Consider the following 22,528-nt stretch of genomic DNA (forward strand, 5'->3'; position numbering starts at 1 on the left):
AGCATAAAAGTGCATAATGTAAAATCATAAGTGAAATGTTAACCAGAAGGAAAGGCAAGATTGAAGTGGGTCTTTAGTCGTAATTTAAACAGTACAATAGAATCAGAGGTGCGGATAGCGAGAAGGAGGTTATTCCACATTTTATTATTCCGGGGCAGCCAGAGCAAACGCACGGTCACCCCGAGACTTCAGCTGAGATCTAGGTTGCGTCAGAAGTAGTTGAGTAGCAGATCTAAGTGTCCTATTAGGAGTATGTGGCCTGAGAAGTTCACTAAGATAACTCGGCGCTAATTTATTAATAGTTTTGAACGTAAGGAGTAATATTTTAAATTGAATATGGCACTTTATGGTCAGTCAGTGCAAGCCAGCTAGAGCAGTAGTAATAGAGCAGAATTTCCTGGTACCAGTCAAGAGGCGGGCCGCCCCATTTTGGACTGTTTGCAGTCTAAGGAAAAGAGAAGAGGGAAGACCGTAGTACGGAGAATTACAATAATCCAACCTGGAGGTCACAAAAGCGTGAATAAGCTTCTCCAGGTCCTCATGCGGAACATAATGCCTAGCCTTAGAGATAAGGCGCAGTTGGTGGAAGCTAGATCTCACTAGCAGACACTTGCTTATCGAGTTTGAGCGAGCTATCCAGCAATACACCCAAGTTACTGACATAGTCACAGGAAGAGCTAGCAAAGGGACCCAGAGCACCACAAAGTTGGACATATTTCCACCTTGACACTTCCTTTGAACAGAGGTTACACCAGCCTTGGTTGTCAGAGTGAAGTGGCAGGTGTCCCAAGTTGTCATAACGCACATCTGGTTGTGGATGTGAAGATCTTGGGGTGTAACGTTTCTGCTGAGGCAACATTTGAGGTGGAGAAGAAGATGATGGTCAGCTAAACTTTGATGGAAGCTTGTTGACCTGCATCAAACTGTGGGCAACTGCACGATGAAACCTTTTGAGAGAGAGTGGTTTCTCATTTAGTAGGGCACAGTCCCTCTTGTGAACAAGCCAGGCATTTGAGATGCAAAGGTGGAGGATGTGGCCAAACATCGTAAAACACCATTGCTTTGATTTTGCTGAAGTCTTGTAAATGTGGACCGGCATGTCTGATAGAGCAGAGATCTAGATAAGAGATATTCATCTCCTGTTGGAAAAAAAAAACATAGCAAAGCAAGAGGGAGACACAGAGGGCAGCTACACAGGGGGAAACTACTAAATAATCAGGGAACTAAACAGGGAATACAAGAAACTCAAAACAGAATAACTAGACTCTATAGAATAAACTAAAGACTAACAAAGTGAACGTTATACATAAATCATAGTACAAAAGTGCAAAAATACAGGAAAACTCAAAACACTGGGTCAAATGACCCAGGACCATGACAAATAACATCATGTACAGTAAGACAGGCATGGAGAACAGCACTGACCATGAGAGGCTTCGAACAGATGACACAGCATATATACGACTTTAAGTATATATGTCATCTGTGATATTATTGTGCACAATTATAATGTATTGTTCACCTCCCTTAAATAAACAGGCAGCTTTAAAGTGTGAAATATTCATTGTTACGTCCCCCCCGAAGGGGTCTAGGCATGCGAGTAAGCGGACCAGTAACAAATGAGCCCGGAAACAGAATGAAAAGGAAAACAGACAGGTGTTTAGTAAATAAAAAAGTTTTTATTATAGAGAACCTTAACATAAAGAGCCGGCACCGCCGTTTTTCCAATAACACTAGAAAAAGAAAAAAAGTTGCAACAATAAAAAACACAACAACGGAACAAAAAACCCCACACCACGAGGATGCACTTCCAGGGTCCCACAAGCTCACCCTGTCACTAGCAACCGCTAGCTTTACTGCTGCTGAGGCCCACAGGCCCACACTACTCACATAAAGCATTGAAAGCGAATACAAGGCGAGCTTCTACAAATTACAGTGGGCTCAGGAGAAATTCACCTACCTGAGACACTGGCCATTTTAGATGGTAAGTCCTGTGACTAGAAGGATTGCAGCGATTTAATCCATTCCAAAATCATAGAGAATTGTTTGGGGTTTTTTTGTAATGATGTCATATTGCTTTCAGTGGATATTTAAGCTGGTGCGCAGGTTTCCACTATCAGCAATGATTGGTATGAATGCATGTGACTGGACTGTGATGGACTGATGATGTGTACTAAGTGTGACTGACTTGAAATTGAGATGACTGTAACTATTTTAGGATTAGTCACTTCTAATGCCTAATCCACCCCAAACAGTGACAAAGTTGTGGATGTATGTGTTTTGTTTTGGGGTTTTTTGGTTTGCTTGTTTTTGCAGGAGCAAGAGGATGACAGAGACCAGAGGAGGTTCACATAAGTGTGTGTGGGCCCTGCAGACTTAACCCTTTAGCTGACACTTTTCTGTGTTACTGATTTTTGTGTTAAGTAAACAATGGTTGTACTGGCTGCTTGTTGGTTATGCTATCACACTGTATTGTTGGAAAATTTTAAACATTACAGTGGGAAAATGTGTATACAATGTAGAAAATATACTGTGTTGAAACCAGCGTTCACAGCAGCAGATTGTTGACTACATGATTTACAGCAGCACCTCTGGAATCTGTTGATCCAGGCCTGACCTCCTGGACGCTCCACTGCTAATGTTTTTTTCCCCCCTCTCTCTAAGGGTCTTTGTGGAGGATTTGGCATCACACAGACAGACATGAGTGACAATAAAGCAGGATGTGCAGTGATTACAAAACATTTTAGTGTTGGGCTCATTATCATATCAATATTTATCTCAAGCTATTGAGCTTGTAGTGTTAAACCAAGTAAGTGACATTACTTAAGAACAGTCACCGGTTACAGCAGTTTTGATTAAACACATGGGATGATCCTTGATTTGGGCAAATTATGGCAACAGTAGTGCTTTTAGTGATCTGGGGAAATAAACTGCACATGGCACACTTGTATCTGTAGTGCTGGTTGCCTTATTACTCTTATGACCAGTGATGGGAATAACGGCATTACAAGTAACGGCGTTACAAGTAACAGCGTTACTAACGGTGTTACTTTTTTCAGTAACGAGTAATCTAATTAATTACTATTCCTACCGTTACAACACCGTTACTGTTACTAACAAGAAAATGCGGTCGCGTTACTATTTTTCAACAAACAGACGGTTGAAGCTGTGTTCAGCTTACCGCTTCTTATATCAGTTGCACGGAAGTAGCTGTAAGTAATCTGGACTCTACAGTTTTAAGCAGCTGCGCGCGCTCCCACGGACAGCAATCACTTTCTGCCCGACGATCACTTTTTGGCACAACACCTGGACCCCTAGGAAATGCCCATCCCATCCTAAGTAATTTAAATAGATGACCGGTAGTCGTTGGTGTAACGTTTCTAATCATTTTACAAATGGTAAATGGCCTGTATTTGTATAGAGCTTTACTAGTCCCTAAGGACCCCAAAGCACTTTACACATCCAGTCATCCACCCATTCACACATACATTCACACACTGGCGATGGCAAGCTACATTGTAGCCACAGCCACCCTGGGGCGCACTGACAGAGGCGAGGCTGCCGGACACTGGCGTCACCGGGCCCTCTGACCACCACCAGTAGGCAATGGGTGAAGTGTCTTGCCCAACAACGGTTGTAAGACACTTACACTTCGGTCGTACTAAGTTGAAGTGAAGTTGAAGTTTTCTTTTACAGATGAACAACTAATGCTGTTTCATTTCTGTATGTGATCTTACATGTTTGTTTTCTTTTATATTATAACTGTCATTCTTTTGAACAAAGGGTGGAGAATCAGATGAAGAGAGGCTGATAGTGAGAGTGAAGATAACTATAAAGTGTGAATTTGTTTTTCCTTATGACTATAGGAAGGATGAACACAAATGGTGCAGGGTGCTGCTGCAGGCCCCTCTCTTATCATTAAATGTAAGGGCAGGAGGCAGTGCGACCTTTTCACAAACAGAAAGAGAAGAAATGGCAGCTTCTGCTGCAAATGTGGGAAGTTTACATGCAAGGACCACAGTCTGTCCATTTGCAGCCTCTGTTCCACCTAAGCAGGACTCTCACACCCAGACAGATACCCTCTCTCATGCCTTTTCCCCATCCCCAACAACATAAATGTTCACGTTCATCTTTCTAAAATGTTTTTCTGGTTCAAACTGATCTTGTGGTTTTCTTTACATTATTGATTTTATCTTATTTTAGAACACAACAAGGTAATAAGCATTTAGTAGGAGAGAAAATATTTTAGTAGTACGTCCCAGACTCTACTATTTAAAATACAAAAAAATCCAGCAGCACTGCAAATATATAAAATTGTGAGATTTGAGTTTGTCTTGTACAAACAAACTGTTGTTTAGAGTTAAAAATGTAAAAAGTAATGACTATTTTATATTTATGGAAAGAACTGGTGTTAGTTAAAAACTTTATGCAGAAGAAATTGCACAAAACCATAAAAATGCTAAAAATGAAAGACCTAATTTGTTGGTGGCCACTTTTGGCCACAAACAAGCTGAAAGGGTAGTGATTTTTAAGAAACCCAGCGGGTTAAAATCATTTTTGGCTAATGACAAAAAAAGTCACTTAAAGGGCCAAATTGCATTTTATTTTTTCACCTCAAGAAGGGGTGACGTGGGCCGCACGTGGCCTCCGGGCCTCAAGTTTGAGACCCCTGACCTAAGGCTTTGGCAGTTTAATTCGAGAACAAATAAAAGGCGTTTAATAAAAACTGTGACATAACCAGTAATATTCATTATATTCTCCCAACAGCCAGATTATGCTAAATTAATATTAGGAAAGTAACTGCTACTTTGCTACTACAGTGCAGTGATGGTGCGGGTGACTGCATTTTGTCAGAGGGGCTATTTGTTCCTGCAGTGCAATAATTATTCCAGTTATCCACGTATACCTGTATATATGGCTGAAATGAAACAATATACTACCATTTCTTATTTAGACACCACAGAACACTAGAAATAAAGCTTGATGTATTCTTTATATTGTCCACTGTTTCTTCTTTTGATGACAGCAATAAAGTAAATGACACAGAAAACCAGCCCAAAGCTGAAGTTTACATCTCTCTTGCGACTTCGGTGGAAATGTTCAGCGATCATATTTGTGGAAGCTTGTTTCTGGCCTAGATTTTTTTTTTTTCCTACGTCGCTTCGTTCTTGAGTAACCTTGTTCACAGAATTTTCAGAACTTCACCTCTGACCTTGTCCTTAAGGTCAAGGTCACTGAGCTTGGGCATCCACACTGCCTTTTACACCTGAGGGGTAAATGTCTGCTTGTTTTGAAAGTTTCTCCCACACACAAGTAGTATGAAGTAGAACATGCAAGCCTGATTTGACCCTCCGTGTTACATCGAGTCAGTGTCACCAAAACGGAATAATCAGATCAGAAACTAGTCACGAGCATGTATGAGGTGAAAGAAATCAATAGAGTAAAACTATCAAATTCACTTGAGCTTTTTTACTTTCTTAAAACTGCACCATTTTTTTCTGTTTTGCTACTATGAGCTTATTTATTTGAACCTCCTGGTTATTATTATTATTATTATTATCTCCAGTTAAATCAGTGTAACTTACTGTTCATGACTGAGGCAACAGTAAAACCTGACTATTTTATATTTAGAGTGAATATGTATCTCAATTTTAAAGAATAATAGACCTAAATGACTTAAGGGTCTATCTAACTTAAGAGAAACCTATTATTTGAAGTGCTTCAGGCATTTTAATGCAATTAAAAACTCACTTAGAATACTTCTATCCCTAACTTCAAGTCTCACTTTAGATTACACATGCATAAAATTGAAGATTAACATGCAAAACTGAGTTACTTCGAGACAAATATACTGCAGCACCTCTTCCAAGTGTATCTTCTTCAAATCTGTTGTAAGATTTAGATGCCCTCAGTTGCCTGTATGTATGTGTGAGTCTCTGCATGTGAATAACAAATAAAGAGGGCAAGTACTGCATCGGTCACCGCTGATATAAACAAAGTAGGAAGAGTATGATTTAGAACATGTTTCTTTTTATTTACAAATTTCAAAAAACAAAAAAAATGATGTAATCCAAAGTCATACACATTGTCCACACAACAAGCTTTGACTGGAGCCAATCCTCAAAGACAGCAGATTTAATCTTCACCTCGGCTAAAATGGAATTCAGACAGTCGGCTCTGCTTGCCCGACCACCTTGATTTGTATAAATAAATATGTAAATTCAAGTAGAAAGCTGTGAAACTAAAGAGCAGTCAGTCTGCGCAGCAAACGCTGAGCTGACAACCAAACAGTTCAACACTGAGGAAAACTTGCTGTTTTGCCATCACAGGGGTGATGACACGCCTGGACAATTCTGGTGATATGGTAATACAGCACAGAAAAGGGGAGAAGCACTTGATATTGTTTTTTTTATTGTTGTTGTTTTGCTTTGTTTTTCCAGATGATAAGTGGGCTGGACTGCCTCGGTTTCTGACCCATTACTTGTGATTGAGCTAGCATGCACATAAATGGCTCATTTAGCTCAGATTCAATACTAAAATTTGCATCTATATTATCTGAGCGCAGATAAATAGGAAATGATTTCAACACTGTGCAGTCGTTGAATATCCCTGGTGACAGTTTTTTGGTTTTTCATATTAAACGGCTGATCAGTTATTAGATATGATTTTAACTCTATGCTATCCTGGATAGTAATGTGCTTAATAACACATTGGTTGGTCCACATCAAAGTTCTGCACAGTTTCACATGTGTTGGGTCAGACTGGCTTATCATTAGTTCTTAAAAAACAAAAACTGTAGTAACAATACTAATATGACTGTAAAAATCTTACAAACAAGATAGTGATGAAACAAATGAAACCAAAAAGACATTGTAAAAAAATAAAAATACAAATGAATAAATATACACCGTCATAAATAAATAAATTTGGTAAATTCAAACATTGTAGAGAGCAAAAATGAAACACAAGTAAACTTACAGTTTCAGTATGGAGAACAAACACATGGAAGAGGGAGAAAAGGACAGGTAATGCTGAGTCTTAACTTGACGTTGTTTTATCTTTAACAAAAGAGCTAGTGGTTTTTAAAGCTCTTCCTGCAGCTGTTTAGGCCGAGGGGGGTCAGCTGGAACAGCAGATTGATGGTTTACATCTAGAACCGGACTGATATGGGATTTTTAGGACCGATGCCGATATTGGTACCGATATTGTTTACTGATACATCGGATTTGAGGATTTAAAAATCTCATATATCAGCCGATATTTTTTTCCTTTCACGCACAGAAAACAAACAGATTTCCCTAAGATTTTTTATTTAGAGCTATTTATGAGTCTTGACCAACATCCAACCCTGCAGTTTAAAAATAACATTGTTTTCTTGTCACAAGTAGCGGATTGCTCTTTTTTGCTCTACCCAACAATCATCTGATCTGCTAGTAGTTCCAAACACGTGTTAGCTGCGAGTGCAGACTGACCTCTGGTGGATGCAACCCCCACCCCAAAATCTCTTATTTGAATTTTCCATTCACCATCTATTATAAATGCCAAAACTGAAATATTGGCAAAAAATTAATATCGGCTGATATACACAATATATAGGTCGGACTCCATTTATAGCAAATTTATAATAATAAAGAACCTTGAAATTTAAAGGGGAAATTGGTCACACTATGAAGATTTTCTAGCTTCCACCCAGTCAAACACAGATTTGTATCTTTTTACAGTGTAAAAATGGATATGTACTTCTCAACTGTAGCTGTGAGCATGCTGTAGAGAGAGTGTGTTTCTGCAAAGGATTGTTTTTATTTTTTATCTGCTCTGCATTATTTGGTGTCTTAAGACACAATCCTCTTTGATGGAGGTTTCAGATGTGCTGTTTCCTTCTTTTTCCTTTTGGCAAAGCTACATCATCTCTCCCTAAAAAAAAGGTTTGGTTTCACATTGACCTCTGTTCACGAAACGAGATGAAACAGAGAAAGAAAAAGGAAAAACAGCAGAGCAGAGGTGAAATCTCTCTCAAAACATGTTACCAAACCGAGTAACATGAATCTAAATTTTTTCTTTTCTTTTTTAATGATTCCTTTTGCAACCCTTAAAAACACAACAAGCAGTTACAAACACAGTAATAACACGAGCGTTCCTCTGGGGTTGTACAAATACATATATAGGCTTGAGTGAGTGTTTTGCATCGTTTTTCACTAGGCTACAGTAAGACTGTGGGTGAGATTCAGAGAGCCACGGCGACTGTCTGTCTCTCTTTACCTCGCCTCTCTCACAGTTAACATTCAGAAAGATGGAGGCAAAAAGGCATTTTCTGTTGGTTGTTTCTCCGCTACAAGGAGGACACCTCACTGGGACACAGTTTATTTTTTTTTCCTCATTTTCACCTGGCTGTTGTTTTTTTTAGGCAATCAGAGATTACATAAATAGAAAAAACACGCACAAAAAGAAGAAAAACAAATCTTCCCACATCTGATGCCTAAAGAGAAGGAGTCTTTTCAAAAAGGCCCGGTGTAAAGGCATTTGATTAAGCGTACATTCTTTCATTAGTTTTTAAAGTTTCAGTGAATATCTTTAACCTCATCCTCAAAGCACAACTGTTTCTTCAGTATTTCAATATGATCCCACATCTGTTGTGTGTTCTTTCAAGAACAAAAATCCTACAATACACCTGTCCTGGCAGTGAGTTATTATTACGTTCTGTCAAAAACGCTCTCTAAAACTTCTGTGTGATCTTGTAACTGTTGCGTTTGCCGTTTTAAGAAGTGTTCAGTAGCAACAAGTGATGGACGATACCATTTCAGTTATGAAATAAACTGTGCTACCAGCTAATGTAATAGCAAAACCTGTTTCACAAGCAACTCCAGCTCCTCTTTTTAATTAGCGGAAAGCAAAAGTCTTGACACTTAGCAAAGCTGCAGAGCTAGTATCTCTAAAAGTCAACAGTATAACTAGTGGCCGCTTGTGGTCACTATAGGCCCATACTCAGCAGTACTCAGTCCAGTGATAAGCATCTTAATGCCGGCATTGGACAAAAAAAAAAAAAAAAGAACAGTTTTTTTTGGAAGCTCAAAATCTTCAAACTTTTATTTTCTCCATCCCTTTGGAGGGTTTTTTAAGCCTTTATCAGGATTCTTCTTCTGATATTCAGCATCACGATTATCTCTCTCTGTCCAGTCACTGTTAAATCCCCATTCAGACCATTTCTTCAAGGCAAGTAGAGATGTTCAGGAGAAACACTTCAGCAGGGCCTCAGATCTCAACACCTTAAATGTCTGTCATTTTTTCCTCATTTCATTTCATTTAATTTAATTTCATCTTGGCCTCTTGGAAACCTGCATCCTGGCAAATGGGCTGCCATTCTTTTATGGTGACTATTACAATTTCTGAAAGCATTCTCACAAAAGGACATCATTCTTTTGTCACTGTCCCCTCACCTCAATTACATCATCTTCATCTGAGCTGCTGATGCTGCTGACATTCCCGCTGTTCACCAGCACCGGGCCTCGCTGACCCTCGGACCGAGCTGAGGGGGAGAAGGAAGAAGGGGAAGATGAGGAGGAGCTGGATGCAGCAGTAGGAGGGTATTGGGACAAGAAACTGGCTCCAGCTGGGCCGGGAGTAGCAGCTGGGCCCGACACCCCTCCTGGGAGCATTGAGCTGGTGTAGAGGCTCGCCAGAGATGGACTATACGACAGAGGGAAGCCTGGTGGGAGCATCCCAGCCATGCCTGGCATGTTGGAGCTCAGCATGAATGGTGGCAAGGCTCCTGAAAGTGAACTGGCAGCTTTGACTGATGGAGAGGATGATGATGTTGAGGAGGAAGATGAGACGGTGGGAGCGGTGGTTGTCATCAGTGATGAGGAAGGAGAGGAAGTGGGAACAGTGCCGGCTCCGCCCATGTTCCACCCATGCCGATCTGGGTACATGTAACTGGCGTCACTCAGCTGAATGTGGGGGGGCTGGAAGTAATGCGAGCCTGCCCCCATGAAAAGCGGATGCCCCAGTGAACCACCCAGCATGCCAGAGTTTAGACCCATAGGGGGGAGCCCATAGCCCCCAGTGAAGGGGAAGCCCTGCGAGGCCACAGGGGCTGAGGAGTGCTTGCCGGCAGAAGGCTGCTTACTGGCCCGCTCATCCAAGGATGGGGTGGAGGCTTTGCGCTTGGAGCCCGTTCTCAGATCTTGGGCGGCAGTGGCATCCATGTTGGGCTGAATGACATTAGTCACAGAGGCATCATGGTGGCTCAGATTTCCACTTAATAACCCGCTCCCACCGCTGCCATTGGTCTGAACCAGTTTGGTTGAGGGCAGGCTGCTCACGCTGCTCTCTGGCAGATGAACAGCAGAGCCTGCTGACCCACCAGCTCCTGCGCCGCCCGTATAGCGCTGCAACTCATTAATGATCTCCGGGCTGTCGGGGGAAAGAGGGCGGGGCACAGTCTTGGGTGACAGGCAACCGTTACTGACATGGGTGGGAACCTCTGGAGGGGGTGCTTGCAAATCTGAGGAGAAAAGAATTGGATTTAAGCTTTACAAGAATTCAAGCCTCAGTTTACTGAAAGAATACAATAAAGTCATTAATATCAGTGTGCTACATCTCTGACATGGTACGTAAATACAGTAACTAGGGTTACATGCTTTCAGAGGTGTTATTGTAAGGGAATCATCCTACCTTTGGGTGGTGCTGTTGAACTCTCCTCTACCGACTTGGCCTTATTAGCTGCTCTGATGGCAAAGATTCGGCCATCAGATGTCCTGATGTAAGTCCCTATGAAAGCCACAGGTAAACAAAACCGTTATTAGAATTAAATGAAAGCATTTCATTATTACATCTTTTTACCCGACTAACTCGACAAATACCAAAAGTTTTTTTTAAATAATCTCTTCAATAATAACAAAAAACAAACAAAAAACAGCTGGAACAAGGACACGTTCACACAATTATCTGCATTTTGTGACCACCGCACAAAAGAACTGACATGTATAACAAAGCGGTATTGTACCTTTAGTGCCCCTGATGACATGGATACTCTCTCCAGCGGTGATCCTGGCCTGGACATCTGTGGAGTTGTTGGTGCCTGGAATCACTATGTCTATAAAGAGATAAAGAAAGACAATCAGAGTTTAAGGCCATAAAGAAATAGTAATCTTTAGTACTGACAGAAAGAATAGAGATAAAATGGAGTGCATGGAGAATCTGCTTACCAGTGGTGGTGACAATTTTCTGTACAAACACGCCAGCTTTCTGCAGGCAGTTGACAGGGAAGCCTCCGAGGCTGCATTTAGAAGAGTCATTGCCTGGGGCAGAGCTTGCAGATGCCTGGCGGGGCATCATAGAGACTGGAGTTGACTGGACTGGCCTGACACTGGCCACTGGCTTCTCTTCAGTGCTAGTGGGAGGACGCCTGAATAGACAGAGATTTTCTGTTTTTTACTCTTGATTTATGACTTGTCTTTATTTTTTTGAAGGAGGGTTTACTTGATAAATGCTCAACCTTTTAAAATGATTATGAGGCAAGTGATACGAACTGGATTTACGGTAGCTTGTTAGCATACATACTGGGATTGTAGATGTCAATTACTAACCAGTTTCTCTGGCTAAAGGCAGGGATGTTGGTAAGGCTCTGATCACTGGCAGGGTAATAGTGAGCGTAGGAAGGGCGGGTGTATGGCACCGAGGCCCTCTTTTCAGCCTCGTAGCCCTTCTTTGCTGCTTTCTTCTCTGCGTTGCTCAGCTTCAGCTCCCTGCGGTCTATCAGCAAGGACTCGTGGGGGAATGGTTGCTAGAAAGGAGGAGGTTGAAAGCTGATCAGTGTTCTGCTCCAAGTTTGCACGATTACCTCACTTATGATGACCTCATCCTATACATTTATATTTTTTCCAGCTTATACCAATTCAATTTAATAAAATTCACGAGAACGCCAACTGGAAGATTCTCTGCTTTTTAAAGCGAGCCACAAAAAGGGGTGTAATTATGTGATGACTCATCACGTCTTAATCTCCAGAACCTCACAAGCTGTTTAAAATAGTGTTATAAATGTAAAACAAAGCTTCACTGTAACTCCTTGGCATACTTCCCATAGTTCCAAAAATGGATTTTAGTTGGCAACTATGGACACACTTGGACATGTCATCCTGCTGTAATGACAGCTAGGGGCTTATTCAATTAGCAGAGAACTCTAAAACATAAACAAGCTTACTTAAGGAGACTTCTGTCTGTAGAAAACGAGTTTTTATCTTCATCAAATCGTAGTGAACAATGGAAAAATACACAATGGAGTGCAGGAGCGTCTATGCTCTATTTGTAATCGCCTCTAGAGGGCGTATGGGAACAATATGTTTCCTCATACCTTTGTAATCAGGTGGGGATTGAGGTGCAGGGCCTTCCTGAGGATGCTCTCCATTCTGTCGTTGGGCTGCAGATGGATGCTAGATGAGTCTGGTTCCTCCTCCACAAAATGAAGAAGAGACTCAACTTCTCTCCTGGTGAAGGTCAGCACGGGGTTCAGGTCATCCACAACGCGGTCTGATTGACAGAAAGGGAAAAAAAGCAGAAGAACTAAGATATTGAGGTAAAATTGTTTGGAAAAAGATTCATCTAAGGAAAAAAAATGTAGACAGAAATGGCTACATTTGAATGGCCTCGATGTATTCGTCTCACCAGACAAAGCTTACAGCAAACACTTGAGACACTTCAGTGTCAGACGAGAGCCTCTTGGCAGAAGAGCTCTGACTTTACCTCAGAGCTTATTATTTAGTTTTAGGGGTTCTGCTCGCACAGAGGAACCTACACTTGGGGTTTTCAGTGAATTTCAACACTGACAGATGTTTGAAGGGAGTGAAATTTCCATGAAGTGAGGATGATGGAGGTTGAATACAATCTCCACGTCTTATAATGTTTCCTTATTTTTTCCCTTTCCTCCTCCTTTTTTTAAAATTTGAGTTATTTCTGGTTAAAAATACAGGAAAATGTCTGTGACAAATGCTCCTGTATGCAATGCATTTTTAAGTAACTAAAACGTTACCACGCACATATTTTAGGAGAGGTTATTTGACTGCAGCTCCGTTGGAACTCTCTGCAGCGCTTTTTCACGTGTTTCCGACTCACCAGACATGCCCTGTTTGGAGATCTGGCGGTCGTAGATCTTCTTCTCAAGCGTAAAGTCGCACACCAGCCTGTAGATGTGGCACGGCTTCCTCTGCCCATAGCGGTAGACACGGCACACGGCCTGGGCGTCGTGGCACGGGTTCCAGGAGGCGTCAAAAACCACCACGCGGTTTGCCCCGATCAGGTTCACACCTAGACAACCAGCCCTGGCAGGAACAGACGGGACAGCAGTAAGCTGATTACTCCTTTTAAGATTTATGACCTATAATAATGATATAATTAGTGTGGAGAGCGTGTTACCTGGTTGACAGCAGAAAAACCCATGCGGAGGTGTTGGAGGGGTCATTGAACTGGTTTATCAGTCGCTCTCTCTCTGAGGCAGTTGTGCTTCCATCGAGTCCTTCAAAATATCACACGGCAACTCATATCTAAGAGGTTCTCATGTTCTTTAAGTTTTATATTCTTGTAGCTCTTCTCTTCCTGTTTTTCTCTGAATTTATACCGCTTGCTTGCTTGTTTCACAGTACAGTGAAACTTTACCCTTCAATATTTGAATCCCCATATGCTATTATATGGACTGTACAGATAAAGTACCATGTATATAGAGACAAGTTACAGCTGAGGATTCATATTATTAGAGCTCAACTAACCAGTTAAAATAAAACATTAACTGTAATTTGATCTTGGATGACAGATCTTTATAAATATCTGTGGATCATTCTTATCAATTACGACACATGAACCCCACAAATAGAACAGCTGTAAATGAAAACACTGGCTTGCAGAAAAATGATAAATCAACATATAGGTATTATTTAAAGAAATCGAAAACACCAGCAGGTGGCAGCACTCATGGCAAGTCAATGAGAGTGGCAGCACCCAAAGCATTGCAGTCAGTTCCCCCAAAGAGAACAGACTCATCAGTTCAGCATAATTAATTAATAATTAATTAATCGGTTTAGCATATTACATAGAGCGCTGTTTCGCACCTCCGAAACCTCATGATTACTTACGATAGTAGTTGAGGTTGCGGACCCAGTTTTGATTGGGTCTGTCTCTGCTGGGCACATTGGGTGATGGAGGCACTGGTCTCTTAGCCAAAAAATCCTCGATCACGGTCAGCGTGGACAAACTCTGACTGCAAGAAGGCAGACAGACGGGGGGGGGATAAGAAATCTGATCCATGAGGTGCACGAGTGTAAGTAATGGAATGCAAAATTGTTGAAAAGTAAAGATTTTTATTACTTTTTCTTTCGAATCAAAAATCTGCATCCTAGCACTTTTTACATCTTTTACCTGAAGACGAGGAGTTTGTCTCCCTTCCTGACACTCTCCTCTATCAGGTGGAACAGCAGAACCATCTTTGCAGAGTTCTCCAGGATGCCGGGCTTGTAGTCAGTCATGATGTCCTTTGCCTGTCCGTGTGAGAAGACAGACTGTAAAAACTGCTTGCAGACCAGCTTCAGAGGTTTTTCCTATATAAGCAGTTTCACTGAGTTTGAAAAAGTGAGGTTACAGATGGGAACTATGGGCCAGTTTTCTCACATCTGAACACAGCATGGACTATTTAAAATTTCAGTAAAAACATTTGTTAACTTTGATTGGATCGCACTTTTCTAATAGTCTTCCAACGTACCCATTCATATGTGATGACCTGATTGGCTTTCTCCTGCAGCTGGTTAAGGCTCAGGCCACCGACGGGGTTAGGGTTGTCCAGGTTCTTGGGCTTTTGATTGGTTGGTGCCGGACATCGTCCTGTAGAGGTGATGTCATCAAGGTCTAAATCCTGGTCGCTTGCCAGGTTTTCCTTCTGCAGAGCCTCGTACAGGACATCTGGATGGTTCCAAATCTGAAGAATAACGCAAATTTATATTTAGAAAAACTATATATAAATGTCATTATCGTCACCAGTGAAACAAAGTTTCTGAAGAGATCCAGACACACGCTCGCACTCCTCACCTTGCAGCAGACGCAAAACGCTTTGAGCGGGTTGAGGCTGAGCCAGCCCGTGTTTCCTGCCTCTCTGAAGCGGTTCATGAACTCTGTGTAGAGAGCCCTCTGCAGGGGAGACAGACGCACCAGAATCACATGCTCCTCCTTAGAAGGCAGCTGGTCCTTCAAGACATCGTGGCCTCGTCTGGATTAAAGACAAATTACAATCAATATTCCCAAAAACCTCACTGAGCTTTTCTTTTATGGACAATGACAGTGACCCTTACCTCTGTACAAAGCCCTCCAGCAGGCTGTGCAGGACGTGGCTCCTGTACCTCATCAGCTGGATGTCCTGAGGCGTGCTGTCCACACACTGGCCGTTCAGAATGGGACGCTCGAACATGTTGCTGAACTCCTGCCGCGTACCTGAAATGTGCACAGGGTGTAAAAGCTGCAGTGTTGACATTAACTGCTAATGCTCGTCTGCTGAAACGAGGCACAGGTTGCTCCGTACCTAGAAAATCGGGCCGGACAAAGTCGACCATGCACCAGTATTCAATCAGGTTGTTCTGGAGCGGGTAACCGGTGAGGACCACACGCCGTCTGGTTCGGATGTTCTTTAGAGCCTGCGACGTGCTGGCGTGGCAGTTCTTGATGCGATGTCCTTCGTCGCAGATTACCACGTCTGGACCGGGCCGAGCCAAAGCTTTCTCGATACCTACAGAGAACAAGTAAGGATATTTTTAATCTAATTTGCTATTCTGATTGTTCTTGCGCTGTAATCTGAAACTTCTAGTCTTTGCATTTCTCCCATTTTTACTTCACGTCCTGTCCTTCCTGTCCTGCAACCTCTATCATCATCCCCAGTCTCTCCAACCTTTAAGTAGCTCCTGCTGCCTGTCCTCTTCATCCAAGTCGATGACGACAGGTCCCGCTGCTTTCTTGCTCTTCTTTTTCCTTCCAGCCACGAAGCTCTTCTTCAGTGACAAAAGGCGATACATCTCGTAGCCCATCAGCAGCACGCCCCCGTCCCGAGCCCAGTCCTCCACCACCTTTGCCCTGGCTGTAGTATTCCTGGATATCACCAGAAGATATCAGGTTGGTTACTGCTTGTGTTTCTCAAAGGTAAGACAATGAAATATATTTTTGCCTGGCAGCAATCCACAAAGTAAAAGTGTTTTCCTAAAAAGATAACATTCATTACAGTTCAATAAAAAAAAGAAGAAAAAAAAGAGAAAGAAAGCTGGAGGCATGTTTTCCTTTGAGTAATGAGCTTAAATGTGATTCGAAGCACCTTTAAGTAAAACCTATGAAAAAGTGTGAGATGTATGACTAAAGGCGAAGAAAATGAGTCAAAGAAGGGAGGAAATCCTGTAATAATATCCGATTATCTTATATTAAATAAATATTTTCAGACATTCACATACGCGTGAGAATCAGAAAATCTTTTCCAGCAGAAATCCAGCAGCTGTTGGGAGGGAAGATACTAGAGAGACGGGAGAAAGGACGGGCCAGACGGGGATTAAGCTCACAGGCCGACCAGAGGGTCAGCTTAGTCTTTTTGGTTTTTTTAAAGGCAGATAAATGAAACACTTCCTGACTGCTTTGACCCTGCTGTCTGTGTGAAGAGGAGAGAACCTGCAGGATTTTTATTGTTTTTGGTTCTTCCTCGATGATCACATAACATTTAATCAATTTGAATTCTGTCTAGTGTGATAGAGCAAAACAACAAAGACGTGGTTGTTTTTAAGCGCCCAATCTTAAAAAGGATTAGGTTAAAAAAAAAAGAAAAAGAAGTGTGTTTGTTACTCACTTGTGTTCATCGTTGAGAATGTGAACCTTAAAGGTACGTGGTGTCACCACTGCAGGATCAGGATCTGGAGGTAAAGCCTCAGGGGGCGGGACCCAGGTGTTGAACTCTGACAGCCAGCTCTGCAGCGTGTTCACCTGGAACAACAAAAAATATATACATTTTAAAAAATCACCAAACCCTCTTATAGCTTATCATCTAATTTCTATAAGAATTCTGTTCACGTCATAAGAGTCACAGCTCAGAAACCTCACTCCAAACAAAGGCAACAAGCATGTTGCCTTCCAGCTTCACAAGTCCAGCAAATGTGTTCCGTTTTTTGTGTTTCATTTTCCCTTTTGATGCAAAATCATTTTAAGATAATAGAACTCAAGGATAAATACGATCAATAATTCATGCAAGCGTGAGCTGCAGAACATCTTAACATTATTTATTAACATGCCCTTTTCTCTGAGTTTCTCTTCACATCAACTTTTACACACACTTTCTTTCTATCGATCGAAAGCTCGCAGGCAAAACGTGTCCCTGCACTTATTCTATTATTCATCTATTCACTTATATCTTTTGATTTAATCCACTTCGATTTTTCTCTTCTTCCATATATCTGAGCATTTATTGAATCCTTTTCCCCGTTCTACTACACCAAGATCAAACCCGCGGGTTCTTACAGGTACGATGGCGAGCACGGTGTGAGCCTGGGTGCGTCTGAAGAGGACGTCGATGAAGGAGATGACCTGCAGCGTTTTGCCCAGGCCCATGCTGTGGGCCAGGATACAGCCGAATCCACTGCTGCTGCTGAAGCGCTCCACCGACTCCACCAGGTTATCGTACAGAAAACGGATTCCCCCAATCTGAGAAGGAGGAAGAGGCAGCATAAGAAAAGCAGAGAGAGTGAAACTCCGGGGTCAGGATTTATGGGGCTTTAAAAAATTGACATCAAAGGACTTTTAAAACACAATGAATAAATTCTCCTTTTTTTGGATTTTTCAAAAAGTTACACTAGGTGCTGCTACATTAGTACCTGATGAGGTTTCACTGCTCTGGCCAGCTGAGGCGACAGGAAGATGTCTTCCTCTGTAGTCGGATGGTTCAGGTTGACCAGCACCCTCCCCTGGGCGTCCGGCTGGTTGAGGGCATCGTTGATGTGGGCGTCGCTCGGCTCGCTTTCTTCTTCCTCAGCTGTAGACTCGCTAACGTGGACGATGGAGTCGTCCTCGCCAGAGCTCAGATCTATGACGTCTGCGCAGGCCGGAGAGAGTACACAAACACTTGCATATAAAAATTAAAATCTAGAGACAATAAAAACTAGATATAAATATATATTTTTTGGAGGTGGAGGAGAAATTGCAAACTGCAGAAGTTATTATTAATTATGTAAAATTGGTAATTCTACTAGGTTAAATGATAAACACTTTAAGAATCGGTGCATTTCATGCTGTTTTCGTGGTGAGCAGGGCTGTTTCGCTTTTGAGACACACAGAATGAGAGACTGTGAATAAAAAGGCCCAGCGGCCCAAGTGCCGAAGATTGAGAAATCTTGCAGCAGCTATTCCAATGAAAACAAGCCCTCCTTCTTTTTAATGGCCTTCATACACTCATGTCAAGTAACAGGGGTCACTGGTCGCATCTTGTACGACGCTGCTTCAAACGCGAAGGTTATCGTGCGTGCGCGTTTGGAAATGGAACGACCGAAATCCATATCTGATAAAAAAAGGAATTCAACGTCAGCGGTATCAAGTGGTTAAAGTTACACAAGCTGGCAGCCTGTGAGGGCACAACGGGAAGAGGTGGTGTGTGTCAGTATGTTAGTGTGTGTGCGCGCGCGCGAAAGAGAGAGAGGGAGAGAGAGCTTATATAACTGCAGTGAATGGCTGGTTATACAAGTAGGATTAGAGTGGAGGGGGAGACTGGTTATGCAACCCAAACTAGAAATGTCACTGTGCCACTGTGGTGAAAGTGTGTGTGTTTGTTATGCGAGTGTGTTCTGGCTCATAACCAGGATTAGCCGGCTTTATTGCTCCACAGACCCACTCTGATCTGCCCCCACACACACACAGACCCACACTCTCCCCTTTCATCTCCCTTCCCCTCTCCCCCTTTCATTTGCCTTTTTTCCTCTTTGCTTTTGTCTTTCTCAGCTTTCACATCTACATATTAACCGTCTCTGTTTATCAAGGCCATCTCTCTCGCCCTCCCATCCTCATTTGTTTGTGTTGCAGGTATGTGTGTCTGCGGTTTGCCTTCATCTTCTGGCCCCGACACTGAAATATATGTGTTTATACCAAACTGTGTGTGTGTGTGTTTATCCTTGAGTGGCTTTCTGAATGTTTGTGACTGTGTGAGGTTGTGAGAGAGTGCGCACTCGGGCAATAAGGGAACAGTACATGATGTACTCTCTGAAGGTTCTAAATATTCTGATGCACATGGCAGCTAATCTACGAAAACACCCTGCAATTTATAACTCACACACGCACACACAGACACACAACCTTTACAGGAAGCAGGGAGAATTTTGACCTCAGTTTAAATTGGTGCTGTAAGACTTTTAGTAATTAAGTTTAAATGTTTTTACAAAATCCTCCCTAGAAGGATTCTTTTCTTTTTTTTTAATCACAAGTAAAGTAATCAGCAAGTTTTCATTTGAAATAATGGGACGCTTCCTTTCCAGCGGCTCTACTGAGGCAGCTGCGAGAGCCAAACTAGAGCTGCAGTCACAAAACAGAACCCATACGACTTCCTGTAGTTTACAGACGTGATGTTGAACATAAATGCTGATTTCTGTTCATCTCTGCAGATGAATGGACACCTAAATATGTGCTGACTTGTGGTTTTTGGAGTAAAAACCTCATTCGATATTCAAGTTCAGGCTGTCTTTCAAATCTTCCTTTTTTTTTTTCTTCTGTCGGGTCTTTTACTGCGTCAGCTTTCCAGACCCCTGGGCTCAGAAAGCATTTTGAAACAGAGTGTGTAATTTAATAAACGCATGCCTGTCATGAGGCTATTGAGGCTGGTTTGCTTAATCTTTAAAAGGCTGATGAGATGTGAGGTTTCCACCAGACAACATCAAACTGCTACAGTTGCGAGATATTTCCCTTTGATGGGTCAGTGTGCACACACACACACACACCCCTCTTTAGGGTCAAGCTTGAACTTTAGCATTATGTTGTGTAAAGAAAAAGAGAAGCTGCACACTGTGGATCTACTGTTTCTCAACACCGACTGTAGTAAAATGTTTTATGACTTTATGATTTTGCATTGTGCAGCCTTCAGTACCTTCAGTACCAAGAAATCCAACAGTAGGACAGACACTGTGATGTAACTGCTACATGTTTGAGTAGAACAGATGAGTCACTTTTACATAAGTCATGACAGCAATTGTGCAACGCCTGATAGCATAAACGGACAATACTTCATTCTGCACTAATAAGGCAAACCAATTAAATAACCCAAAGAGGAAGTCTGCAGCCTGCCACAGCTGAAACTGAGAGCCTGGAGAAGCTGCCAGTCCTTAAAGTGAGATTGATCCTGGAAGTTTTAAAGACCTAACATGGTTTTGAGCTTATAACCAGATGGCTTAAACTTAAAATCCAAGTTTCTGCAAGTTGAATCTGCCCTCAAACCTCTGTTAAACGTGATGAGGAATGAATGGGAAAAGAAATACACTAAAATCCTGAATGTCCCAAAAAACTAAAAGTTGCTGCACACTGTGGTGTTTGGGCTTTGAAACAATAAGGATTCTGCTTTTTAAAGGTTTTGTCCAGTTAGGCGACCGTCCCCTCTACGATTATTCCATGATACATGTAAAATACACCCTGAGATTACAAGAAAAGGGTCAGTACTCCAAGTCTTTGTCCACAAAATGCAAACTGTGTTTAGTTTTTTTTTAAATATACCTCATATTTTTTTTAACACAAGCATTTTTGAATACTTCTTCTAAAGACTGAAAAGGAAATATGCTGACTGAAAGAAACCTCAAGTATTCACTTGAAATGTAAAACAACAACAGCGTGCAATAACACAGCTAAGTAACGACTCTTCAGTCATAAAACGCACAAAAAAGGGACGTTGGAACCAGACAAACATCTTGTTTCTGTTAGTTTTTTTCTGTCTGCTTTGAGAAACATCTGATTTCAAGTGATGTCCTTTGACAATAAGAATAAAAGCTCTTGTTCAAACTGAACTGAGCTGCTGGTTTAAGTTGGTCTAAAACACTTGGCATTACTTTTTTTTTTTTGCCTTCCTCTGTCTGTGTCTCTTACCTGTTTTGTTTGTGTGTTGTGGGCTAACAGAGGCGGGTATGTTAGCCTTGCTGTCGTCTTCACTGATGCCCGTGCTGCCCGAGTCCACACAGATCACCTCCCGTCTGCTCGAGTTCACTTCTTGCTGCGATGCTGCTGACGTTGCCGATGACGACGCACGCGTTGTCACATCGCCTGGAGAAAAGGTTACGTAGGTGACGTTAGTATTGGAAGAAGATTTGGGGACAAATGAGGGATGAAAAGAGAAAAAAAAAAACAGCTTTGAGATGAACAAAAAGAAAGCAAAATCGAGTCGTTTTTTCTGAACCTGGATACAAACTTGAAATTGCAGTTTGTTGTACAGTTTAGACAGTTACTGTCTGATGGAGCAGCGAGTTTGCATGTTTGTGCACACACTCTCACCAGTTGTGTATTCGGGCAGCAGCGGTACGGGGAAATCCTGTTGTCCTTGCTGCTCCAGACGGCGCCTTCTCTCCAGCTCCTCCTGCTGGGCCGCTTTGGTCACTGCCTCCAACTGATGCTCCTTCAGTAACTTCCTGCGCAAACACAGCAACAAATCGGTTTGCTTTTATTCTAGTTTTAGAATTTCACAAACTGTAACCATACAGTTTGCACTGTGCACGTGTTCGATTGCTGATGAATCATTCTTCTCACACTAGAATACTCGCAGGGGCTTAATTATGATAGTCACATCATTACTTTCTTTAAAGCTACATTAGTCAGCGTTTAATAATAAATTGGAACCAAGAGAGTTGCGCACTGTGAAATGTGTGACTCAGCGAAAAAGCCACAACGAATTATCAAAGACTTTTTAAATGCTTTGTTTTGCTTTGGAGGAAAAATTACTGCCATTACTGCCAGGCTCATTCGAAGAACCCCACTTGTTTTGTGTCCTCATGTTGAAGGACAACCTGATTTACACTACCTGATAGAACAACATGGGAAAGTTAGCTTGATTTCTTCAGTCTGTTCTTTTTCTAGGATGGAATGATTGGACAGCATACATAACTTGGCCGTCTTTATTAAATTAGTTAAATGTCCCTCGACCAGACCCTTTTGGTAGCTTTCAGCAAGTATGACAAGAATACTTCTGGCTGAATATTTGAGCACTCTTGGTAGATTTAAAATGCGTTAATTTAAATTGGTTTCCTGGAACAGACCCAGCTTTTATGTGTAGTCCACAAATTTTCAATAGGGTTGCGGTCAGGATTTTGGGAATACCATTCTAATGTAATGACTGATTACATTACAGTCAGTCATTAAACAGACCAAAACCAGGTTTGATTTGTGTTTGGGATCATTGTCAAGTTGTAAAACCCAACTGTATCCAAGTTTCAACCATTTAGCGGTTGATCTGCTTCCACTATGTGCAACGTACCAGTACCACTGGCAGTAAAACAGCTCCAGAGCATGATGGTAC

General features: G+C 41.9%; 1 protein-coding gene across 3 annotated transcripts in view; it reads right to left on the reverse strand.

Moving 5' to 3' along the window:
• Positions 1-8,409: 8,409 nt before the first annotated feature.
• The window catches only part of LOC102208045 (helicase ARIP4-like), a 51,166-nt gene continuing 37,047 nt past the window's right edge, over positions 8,410-22,528 (reverse strand). For all 3 annotated transcript variants that reach the window (XM_013910261.1, XM_013910263.1, XM_013910262.1), the window contains exons 3-22: positions 21,511-21,644; positions 21,109-21,282; positions 17,871-18,088; positions 17,518-17,700; positions 16,853-16,986; positions 15,917-16,113; positions 15,554-15,757; positions 15,327-15,465; positions 15,067-15,244; positions 14,744-14,956; positions 14,404-14,522; positions 14,121-14,245; positions 13,408-13,507; positions 13,108-13,313; positions 12,350-12,525; positions 11,586-11,782; positions 11,205-11,404; positions 11,003-11,092; positions 10,672-10,767; positions 8,410-10,501 (exon numbers count right to left, since the gene is read on the reverse strand). In XM_013910261.1, the coding sequence (XP_013765715.1) occupies positions 9,420-10,501; positions 10,672-10,767; positions 11,003-11,092; positions 11,205-11,404; positions 11,586-11,782; positions 12,350-12,525; positions 13,108-13,313; positions 13,408-13,507; positions 14,121-14,245; positions 14,404-14,522; positions 14,744-14,956; positions 15,067-15,244; positions 15,327-15,465; positions 15,554-15,757; positions 15,917-16,113; positions 16,853-16,986; positions 17,518-17,700; positions 17,871-18,088; positions 21,109-21,282; positions 21,511-21,644 (4,165 nt within the window). In that variant the 3' untranslated portion in view covers positions 8,410-9,419. The remainder of the gene's footprint in view (positions 10,502-10,671; positions 10,768-11,002; positions 11,093-11,204; positions 11,405-11,585; positions 11,783-12,349; positions 12,526-13,107; positions 13,314-13,407; positions 13,508-14,120; positions 14,246-14,403; positions 14,523-14,743; positions 14,957-15,066; positions 15,245-15,326; positions 15,466-15,553; positions 15,758-15,916; positions 16,114-16,852; positions 16,987-17,517; positions 17,701-17,870; positions 18,089-21,108; positions 21,283-21,510; positions 21,645-22,528) is intronic.

This window comes from Pundamilia nyererei, unplaced genomic scaffold (genome assembly GCF_000239375.1).
Source record: "Pundamilia nyererei isolate P.nyererei 1_Seehausen unplaced genomic scaffold, PunNye1.0 scaffold00039, whole genome shotgun sequence".
NCBI lineage: Eukaryota > Metazoa > Chordata > Actinopteri > Cichliformes > Cichlidae > Pundamilia > Pundamilia nyererei.